Genomic DNA, 11066 nt, shown 5'->3' with positions numbered 1-11066 from the left:
TTGCATCATGTAAAAAGCATTGGTTAGATAGGCGTTTTAGTGACAGTTTCCATTCTGTACCTATTCTTTAAAACTTTAGACTTTAAAACAGCTGTAGTCAGAAAATTGGCTTTCCAAAACGGGGCGTAGTCGTAGTCCACGTTTAAATTAAAATTCGAAAAACTAGAAAATTGAACATGAAATAAAATAAAGAAAAAATAGTTTAAAATTTCAGCCATTTTGAATTATTTAGGAATGTTTTATTTCGTCAAAGAAAAACGTTTCCAATTATATAAATGAGAAAATAAACATTATTTTGCTGCATCTACGGCCCGTTTTGAAAAGCCAATTTTCTGACTCCAGGTGTTAAAACTAGAACTTGACTAAATCCCGAGCTTGGAAACCAGCCGTAAGACTTGAGTTGAATAATAGAAGTGCATATTTTATAATATTATAACTCAATAAGTACACAAAATTAATCACAACTAAATTATTTATTGAACACATTGTAAAGTATAAAACTATATACAATAAATATAATAATACAAGGATATGAACATATTATCACAGGAAATTATTTATATTTATTTTTTGTTATTTTTAGAATCGAACAAACGTTTTGTGCTAATTTCAAGGCAAATAATTATAATAAGGACCCGTATGATAGTTAAGGCACATATCAAATTATAATTTTACTGCATATCAAGTTCAAGTGAAACAGATTTTCCTTTTAGCTAGGTACTTGCTAAATCGCCTAAAATTAAAATTTTCATATAAAATAGCTAGGCCTAACTAATCATTGCTAACCACAAACAATGGTAACTCAATAATTAAAAAAATGTAACGTACAAAATTATTTTTAAATCAGTCTTATAAGGATACAAGGATAATAAAATGTTGAATAAAAAGACTGGAGGTTTATCAAGGAGACAAATAGAAATTTGTTTAAATATCTAGAAAATATCTCCAATTTTTGATTGTCACAAAATAATCAATCTCAAGTTAACTAACGCGAATTACAACCGAAACCAGTAAGAGGATATTTCAATAGATTTTTGATTGTGACAACTGATAGTCTTTTTACTTGACATGGATAACTACCACATCATTATCACTTTTACCACTGCACAAACATTATATAATGAATGTTATATTTATCACAGACAATTTCCAATATTCTTAAATACTTGAGGCCGTATACACAATCTCAGTTCAAATGAAGACCATGAATGTAACCCATTATAAAAAATGAAACTATATCTTCTAGCTTTATCGAAGATGGTGCTTATGGGCCTCATTGATCTAAAGCTATAATTATTATAAATAAAAGCGGCTCGTGGTATCAAGACCCTTACCTATTATACTAGATTCCCACATACCACTGAAAAGGATTCACACAGTAAAAATATTATTTCTATACATTTAAATGGTATTATTCATACTTGCTAGGCCGGATTGAGTAGGAACAGTTCAATCAGAATATCAGAGAACTCATAGAAATTATATTTGCACTGTGCTGGTCACTTTCACTGTCACTGGTTTGTGGGAATCCAGCCTAAGGCCAGCCAATAACGTTACGTTTCGCCGGACATTTTCGACAGATAAGCGAACAGTGTTCGGTAACAGCTCACCTACAAGGGCACACCAAAGTCGGAAGCAACTGTCCCGGTTTTCGACTGTCAGTTAGTGGCTGGTCTAAAAATAAGGCACATTTTCTTAAACGATATTTTGACTACTTATAGATTTACTGCTTGAAAAAAAGTTTTTAGCTAACCTGGTCACTCCCGTCTCCCGTATAATCGAATGAGCACGTTGAACTGTTAGTCCCGGCTAGAGTATAACGATCGTAAGTACCATTAACGGCTTATATTTAGACGAGGTGGGACCTTCTTACAAGGGAGTACCCACGAACAAAAAACATACAAGTTTACTCACTTTATTGCTTATTATACGAAACTAAAATTCATTTTCCAGTCACTAGATCGTGAATAATGCTAATTTTGATATTCTTACAAATACTTCAATATCACTAAATTCTAATTATTTTTCTTAACTATTCTGGTAACTGGAAATTAATGTCTTTAGTAGAAAGTAAAGACCTAACCCTATTTGGAATTATAGTTACAATTTTAAACTATAACTAGTATTATTCGTACTGATTCGTTGGATGTTAGCTTATGAACCCCTAATGACAGCTATACTCTGAACAAAATAAGTTGAGACTTGGACAAAACCCGACAAAATAATATGTGATGCCAATTTCAGTGAAATTACAATCTTTTGATGCAAGCTCATATGACTGGATATATTAATACTGACAACTCTGTATTGACTGTGATGTCAAATTGAATATTTCCAGTCATATGGAACTGCATGAAATTTCGCACAATTTAGTAACACAAATATTTTGTGCAAGTCGCTTATTTATAACTCATTTATTCATGGATTTATTCAGAGTATAGTAATTCAGCCATTAGGGAGGGTAACTTATTTTTGCTACATAATCTAAAATGATGTTCACAGGTAAGCCCCCCAGCCAATGAACATTTGACAGAGGTTGTCAATGCTGGTTGCCTCGGCAATCAGCATCTGAGTTTGGCCCTCGACCGATAGAACACGCTCGGTGAATACTTTGTCATTGTTCCTCACATGGCCGAGCAGTCGATGCTGGATGTTCAGTGTATTTTCTCGACCCTGAAACAGGCAAACATGTTCAATGAACAAGATTAATACAAAACACGTATTAGTTTGATTCTCAGAACTACAACTTTAAGCTCTACATCATTCAAATTACGAGGGTCATTTTTTCAATCTCCGATTGGCCATAAATAAAAGACAAATGTATATAGAAAAATATTTTTTTCACTACAAGTTATTAACGCTTATCATTATTTTCCAACATAATTGCCGTGAAGGTTGAAGCATTTATTATACCAGAGGACCGACCAGCCAACCAAAACTCTCTTCAGAAAATGCTGTCACCAAATAAGTTTAATAGGCAATGACGTTGTTTTGGAGCTCCTCGTTACTTTGGAAGGTTTGCCCTCAAAGTCATGTCGTGTTTGGGGAAAATGTATTAAAGTTACTAGTGGCTAAGTTAGGTTTGTGTGATGGATGATCGAGATTATCCCATTTGATTTGCTGGAGAAACCGTTTCGTTGCATGAGCACTGTGAGGCCGAGTTGCCTGCCATACATCACAACCATTACAAAAGTCAAGTTCAACTAACTTCTTCAATTTTTACATACCATTCACTCACAATATCATCAATCACAACGTTTCCTGCGTTGAATTGGATAATTCTTCGCCAGATTCATGCTGAACTATTGCCTTATGCTTGCAAAAAATAATAACTCTATGCAACTAGCACTTAGTGGGAGACTCAAGTGAGGTGGCCATGTTTCGGGATCTATAACTCGGCAATAATTGACGATCTTAAACATTCAATAGTGTGATATGTGACATATCTGTTTGCAGTGGGCCTCAAATGATAATTATTGACAATTGAGTTTCAAGTGCGTGAAAATGGGATTTATATTTTATCAAATACGGTATTCAATGACGTTTTTTATATATAATTGGCGTATTGTCATTACGTCAGTCACTGAAACCCATCTCTATTGGGTACAATCTTAGACCGGTTATAGAATAGACACGCTCCATACTGAAAGTCGATGAAGCCAACATTTACTGCCATATCGCCCCATCTTGACGTCAGCATCGTATAGAAAACTTTTCTGTAGAGTTTGTTTACATTGTTTTCCATAGCAGATTGTGTCTATTTCAGATGGAAGTAAATTATTAAAGAGCTAAAATTATATAATTAAGAACTTATAATTATATAATATATAATGCTGACGTCATGATGCTGACGTCACAATGGGGGGATATGGCAGTAGATGTTGGCTTCATCGACTTCCAGTATGAATATACAATGGGGCGTGTCTATTCTATAACTGGTCTGAGGGTACAATCTAGGTTTGATTAGAATATAAATAGATAGACTTACACATTGGTTGGTCATCTCGGTGTACTCGTCGCGTTTGCAGTTGCGGTTCCACTCGAGCAGTGGGTCGTAGATGAAGGGTCGCACGACCGAGAGCAGCTGTTCGATGTGCGCGCGCATGAGACGCACTGTGATCTCGCAGGCCTCGACGAACATGCCCTCGTAGCCGGTCGGGCCCATCGCCCACACCATGTTGTGCGTCAGTCGGAATGGCACCACTTCCGGGATCTCCATCCGGTCACCCTGTCAAACATCACACAAACATCATTCATCACAGCCACCTCTAACACCAATCAGTTGGCAACACTGTAAAAATATGTCATCTTCACATCTAAAAATGTTTGATTCATATTAATAAAACCACGTTCCTAGATCACAGCTGACTCTAATTGAATTTTAAGATCAATAAGTTGGCAACACTGTAAAAATTAGTCATCTTTAATCAGCTTTAATTGCCATGACAATAAAAGGAGAACTTGGAATAGTGAAAAAGTACATCAAATTGAAGATAATTCAATGCTCTACAATCCTACAATGAACATTAAATTTTACAACATAATTGCCGTGAAGGTTGAAGCATTTATTATACCAGTGGACCGACCAGCCAACCAAAACTCTCTTCAGAAAATGCTGTCACCAAATAAGTTTAATAGGCTATGACGTTGTTTTGGAGCTCCTCGTTACTTTGGAAGGTTTGCCCTCAAAGTCATGTCATGTGTTTGGGGAAAATGTATTAAAGTTACTAGTGGCCAAGTTAGGTTTGTGTGATGGATGATCGAGATTATCCCATTTGATTTGCTGGAGAAACCGTTTCGTTGCATGAGCACTGTGAGGCCGAGTTGCCTGCCATACATCACAACCATTACAAAAGTCAAGTTCAACTAACTTCTTCAATTTTTACATACCATTCACTCACAATATCATCAATCACAACGTTTCCTGCGTTGAATTGGATAATTCTTCGCCAGATTCATGCTGAACTATTGCCTTATGCTTGCAAAAAAGAATAACTCTATGCAACTAGCACTTAGTGGGAGACTCAAGTGAGATGGCCATGTTTCGGGATCTATAACTCGGCAATAATTGACGATCTTAAACATTCAATAGTGTGATATGTGACATATCTGTTTGCAGTGGGCCTCAAATGATAATTATTGACAATTGAGTTTCAAGTGCGTGAAAATGGGATTTATATTTTATCAAATACGGTATTCAATGACGTTTTTTATATATAATTGGCGTATTGTCATTACGTCAGTCACTGAAACCCATCTCTATTGGGTACAATCTTAGACCGGTTATAGAATAGACACGCTCCATACTGAAAGTCGATGAAGCCAACATTTACTGCCATATCGCCCCATCTTGACGTCAGCATCGTATAGAAAACTTTTCTGTAGAGTTTGTTTACATTGTTTTCCATAGCAGATTGTGTCTATTTCAGATGGAAGTAAATTATTAAAGAGCTAAAATTATATAATTAAGAACTTATAATTATATAATATATAATGCTGACGTCATGATGCTGACGTCACAATGGGGGGATATGGCAGTAGATGTTGGCTTCATCGACTTCCAGTATGAATATACAATGGGGCGTGTCTATTCTATAACTGGTCTGAGGGTACAATCTAGGTTTGATTAGAATATAAATAGATAGACTTACACATTGGTTGGTCATCTCGGTGTACTCGTCGCGTTTGCAGTTGCGGTTCCACTCGAGCAGTGGGTCGTAGATGAAGGGTCGCACGACCGAGAGCAGCTGTTCGATGTGCGCGCGCATGAGACGCACTGTGATCTCGCAGGCCTCGACGAACATGCCCTCGTAGCCGGTCGGGCCCATCGCCCACACCATGTTGTGCGTCAGTCGGAATGGCACCACTTCCGGGATCTCCATCCGGTCACCCTGTCAAACATCACACAAACATCATTCATCACAGCCACCTCTAACACCAATCAGTTGGCAACACTGTAAAAATATGTCATCTTCACATCTAAAAATGTTTGATTCATATTAATAAAACCACGTTCCTAGATCACAGCTGACTCTAATTGAATTTTAAGATCAATAAGTTGGCAACACTGAAAAAATTAGTCATCTTTAATCAGCTTTAATTGCCATGACAATAAAAGGAGAACTTGGAATAGTGAAAAAGTACATCAAATTGAAGATAATTCAATGCTCTACAATCCTACAATGAAAATTAAATTTTACAATGCATTGTTGGAGAGTTATAAGCCCTGAAAGAATAAAAACATGGATAGGAACCTGTTACTTCGACAATTCCACACTTTCAAGAGCGGATATCTCGAAAACTGTTGGAAATATCACAACGCTTTAAAGAACGAAAATTGTAGAGAATTTATCAAACTTAATTATTGAATAGTTAGTCAAGATGGTTGAACCCATTGTTCCCACAATATAGGCGTGGAATCAAAAAGCTAAAAAATGCAATATATAAACCTCCCTCATCACTTCAGCACATGGGGTAGGGATCGGGACTTTTGATATTTTCTCCTCCTGACTAGTTCCAACAAAGCTGCATAGTCGAAAATTTTGCTGAAAACACTCCCTCCACATTCCTTTGTCAATTATGGGTCTATTGTTCCAAAACTGAAGATTTCACACTCAACACTAAAGCTGCTACAACAGTCGTAGGGAAATGCTTAAAACTGTGAAATTATACATCAAATTGAAGAAAATGTTATGCTTTATAAGTTTATAATCAGCATGGATTTTTTCCATCGAATCTTAAGAAGTTAGTTATAAGTGCAAAAATTGCAAAAAATTGGAAGCAAACGTGGTTTTTTAAAAATGTCACATCTTCAAGAGCGGACATCTCAAAAACCGTAGGAGATATAGAAAAAGTTGTGAGATTAATATTGCAGGAATTTATGTAAGCTTCAATTTTGTATAGAACTGTAATGTCATGTCCGTAAGATGCATAGTTTTCGAGTTATATGCAAGAAACCAAAAAATGGCACCTTTGAAGCAACCCCACCACCTTAGCACTCGGGGTAGGGGAAAGGACTTTTGATATGTTTACATCCTCACTACCCTAAACAGAAATGCAGGAACAAAAATTGTCTTCCAAAGTTTTCCCTCTATAACCCTTCCTTGACTGGACTATATTAGTTTCAGCTACAATAATAGGTTAACACGCAGTATTGAATTATTTAAGTTCCTAGGTATTCATGGTGTTGTATATTGATAACAGACTGAATTGGTTCTTGCACGTGGAGTCTCCAAGTAAGGACTTTATGTGTTAAGAAGATCGCGTGGAGCTGTTGATGTTGTTTTGTTAAATGCTTATTAAGCTCAGATTGAACTGTTGACTCTGCCGTTCGTCTATGTGATGAGTCTGCTTCTCTATTTACATTAGTATAAAATGGAGTTGGCTACCAACACTTGAGTCCATAATCATAACACGTGGCACAGAAATGACATAAGAACTGAATACCTCGAGTATTCACGATCTCAAAAAAGCTAGATGTTTACAAGAGTAAAATTGTATAATTTCTTGCCATTATCTATTAGAAGCCTTTCTTGTAAGTTTCAAAAATAAAAAACGTTAAATTTATCCTGCAGAAAGAATGAATTTATACAGTGGCTGAATTTTTTGAAATTGATTTTTGTATGTATGAATTATTGTGATAATGGTTTCGTAACTGATTTTATATTGTAGCAGTTTATTCATTTTAGCAATTTTGTCTTACTTTTTTATTATGTTATATTTATTTGGAAAAGCACAATTGAGTTACATTTATTGTTACTGTTATTTTGATTATTTTATTGTATATTGTATTTTTGTGTGTTGTGCTTTCCATTCACTAAGAGTATTATCTTTTCTAATTAAAGATGTCCTAGAAACGATTATATCAAATCTCTCACACTTTTTAATAAAAAAAACATATTTTTAAACACTAAAAATTTGGAATATGGGTTAATTATAAATATAAAAAATAAGTATTATACTCCAATATCCATCTATAAATGAAAAAATATGGAAAAGCTTGGAAAATTTCAAGTCACAAGAATCACTAACACTATGACATTTTATATGGATTTGAATTAGTTTCCTTTTAACAACAAAATACAAGGGCCCGGTTGCTGAAAGGCCATGATCCAATCAGAGAAACGAAGGCTTCTCAGGTTGGCTCTCGTGACATTTCATTTCATCAATTCTTTATTCATCAAATTGTACATCACACATGCACAATGCATGCAGAATTGTACATCACACATCATTAAATCACATTACATTAATTGAATCACAGTTAAAATTTGACAGGCTTTTGTGCAACCGAGCCCATGGATAGTGTAAAATTGAAAACGTCTCAAGTGGTACCTTGTTGAAGAGGCAGCTGAAATCGACATGAGTGACCCCTCCGGTGATGGAGTCAAGGAGGATGTTCTCTCCGTGGCGGTCGCCCAGCCCCACCATGTATCCCACCATCGACATCACCGCCGACGAGCGCACAAATGCCGATCGCGCTTCATACCTACAACACAAACAAACAACTTCAACCGTTTCACATTTTTATTGATTTTCAAAGTTACTAAAATAATAATTTTGTAATGTTGAGGTTTGGATACAGAATTAATGATAATCGTTATATTGATAATCGGTAACTCATTGTGATATCAATTTTATCCACATAGATGATAATAATAATGAGTTATTTGATAATTTAGCAGAATGACACCTATTCTATTTTGGAATATTGAGGGAACATGTAACTTTCGATGTTGAGCACAGTATGTATTTATTTATTCAATTATTGAACAAAACACTATAATCATAAAATAATTATGGCCATAGAGGAAAAACTAGTCTGAGGCTGTACCATTTCTCTCCAAAATTTTAATAAAAGGTTAATATTGTTCAATTTTGGTTATGAAATCACACATCACTGTTTCTCATTACTTTCTGCACTCACACACAGCACAGTCTCAACCTCTTTTTCTCAGCTACCTTAATTTCCTTGGTATCACACCTGTTGTTGATAGTATCTATGACATTACCTACAGATGTAGGTCTAATCATAAGATCCCTAGATTTTCGATGCGGGAGCGGACCAAGTTGAAATAAGCCTACTGCACAAACGTTACTGCTGTATTCCTAATTATTAAATTACGGCGTGCTGTCTAGTTGACTCAAATAGCTGGATACAACTCACATGGATGATAAAATATTACTGGTATGCATAGTAGCATCTTCATGCTGTGGAAGGGGTAAATCGGTCCAGGGATTAACTAATGTGACCTTGATTGTATGGAATCTTGCATGCATATAACTTTCATCTTCTCTGCCAAAGGCAGATATCTGAACAGTTCTCATCACCTTATGGCTTTGAATTGCTAATAATTGGTATGCAATAACTATTGAAAAACTTTGATTTGTTTTTCGTTTATCTTTAAATGTTTTGAACATAGACTTTGAAAAATTATTCTTATTAGTTTAAATTCTTCGCAAAAATGGGTTCAACATGTTTAAGTTGTACAATAATGACAAGAGCATTGATCTGAAGAATTGGCCTCTAAGGAATAGCAAAAGGTTTCCTAATTTTTCTCTCCCCATCATTTTGATGATGTACTTATTGTATGAATGAAATGAAAATTGATTTTTCAGCTTTGATGTCTGACCCTAAAGTATCTGTCAGTGAGATAGGATTGTAATATATCTGTATATTGCTTTGGTAGCACTTTTTTGAGCTTGAAAATGAGACCTTCATGCCATACTAAATCATGCTGTGGAAGGGGTAAATCGGTCCAGGGATTAACTAATGTGACCTTGATTGTATGGAATCTTGCATGCATATAACTTTCATCTTCTCTGCCAAAGGCAGATATCTGAACAGTTCTCATCACCTTATGGCTTTGAATTGCTAATAATTGGTATGCAATAACTATTGAAAAACTTTGATTTGTTTTTCGTTTATCTTTAAATGTTTTGAACATAGACTTTGAAAAATTATTCTTATTAGTTTAAATTCTTCGCAAAAATGGGTTCAACATGTTTAAGTTGTACAATAATGACAAGAGCATTGATCTGAAGAATTGGCCTCTAAGGAATAGCAAAAGGTTTCCCTATTTTTCTCTCCCCATCATTTTGATGATGTACTTATTGTATGAATGAAAATGAAAATTGATTTTTCAGCTTTGATGTCTGACCAAACTAATACAATAGCTTGATGAAATACTAATTTTCAGTAGGCTGGGTGGTACAGAGAGAATAGGGTGGGCAGAATGTTGGAGGAGGTTGTAAGCTTATGAAGACAAAATATGAATGTTGAATAATGTTACTCCAGGTTGCTTGCCTCTGTAAACAACTCCAATAGTGCATACAACCTGTTAGAGTGAATAAACCACTTCACTAGATATAATTAAATAACTGTATATTTTCCCAACTTCCAATATTATTCTCTCAGAAATTCAAAATTGATTGAAATGGTCAGTCAAATAGATTCACGAATAGTGATCCTGTACAATCATTCACGCTAGCTAGTTGCACCAGCTATGTGAGAATATTCTTTCGCATCACAAGTACAAATAAGAAAAACCTATTTATTTTTATTAAGCCTATATCTTCATGAAAAATGAGCGTATTGCATATAGGCCTATCAAGAATTCTACAAGTGTGATAAATATGTATTAAATTCCACCAGTTATTGTAATCACGTTGGTACTCAATTCATTAAAAAAGCTAATTTTAATTGAAATCTGAAAAAAATGCATTGATAGATTTCTTTGAAAAACCACGGTTATACTTAAACATTGATGGTTAAAATAGAGACGACTACTTGGACTGATTGTCGACTTACCATGAATTGGGATGAGGAAATTCTTGTAGAAACCATTCTCTCAATACCGGAGGATGCCGAGGAAGTTGCTTTTCCAAAAAGATCTGACGTTTTTTAGCGAGGGGGTCAGGTTTTTCTGTAAAAATCATGGTAACGGTCACATAAAATATAGAACCCTGTCCACAAGATCTAAAAAATATTTTTCCAAGAGTTGCAAGTTTATTACTAAAATCTATAGTAGGTTCACCAAGTATAACACGGTTTCGAGGTTTTCTTT

General features: G+C 35.1%; 2 protein-coding genes across 2 annotated transcripts in view; both read right to left on the bottom strand.

Moving 5' to 3' along the window:
• Positions 1-454: 454 nt before the first annotated feature.
• LOC120348822 (serine/threonine-protein kinase atr-like) lies at positions 455-10919 on the bottom strand (the record flags this gene model as incomplete). The annotated part of the gene is given in 5 exon segments (XM_039422468.1): positions 455-2673; positions 3989-4228; positions 5652-5891; positions 8335-8488; positions 10811-10919. Coding segments are annotated over 5 exon segments (920 nt in total), but the record flags the coding sequence as incomplete, so codon positions are not given.
• Positions 10920-10946: 27 nt separating this feature from the next.
• The window catches only part of LOC111047710, a 14915-nt gene continuing 14795 nt past the window's right edge, over positions 10947-11066 (bottom strand). The window contains exon 13 of the mRNA XM_039420149.1: positions 10947-10978. Within this exon, the coding sequence (XP_039276083.1) occupies positions 10947-10978 (32 nt within the window). The remainder of the gene's footprint in view (positions 10979-11066) is intronic.

The sequence above is a fragment of the Nilaparvata lugens genome, chromosome 2 (assembly GCF_014356525.2).
Source record: "Nilaparvata lugens isolate BPH chromosome 2, ASM1435652v1, whole genome shotgun sequence".
Taxonomy (NCBI): domain Eukaryota; kingdom Metazoa; phylum Arthropoda; class Insecta; order Hemiptera; family Delphacidae; genus Nilaparvata; species Nilaparvata lugens.
Note: the sequence above shows the minus strand (reverse complement) of the source record. Positions and strands in the feature narration are given on the sequence as shown.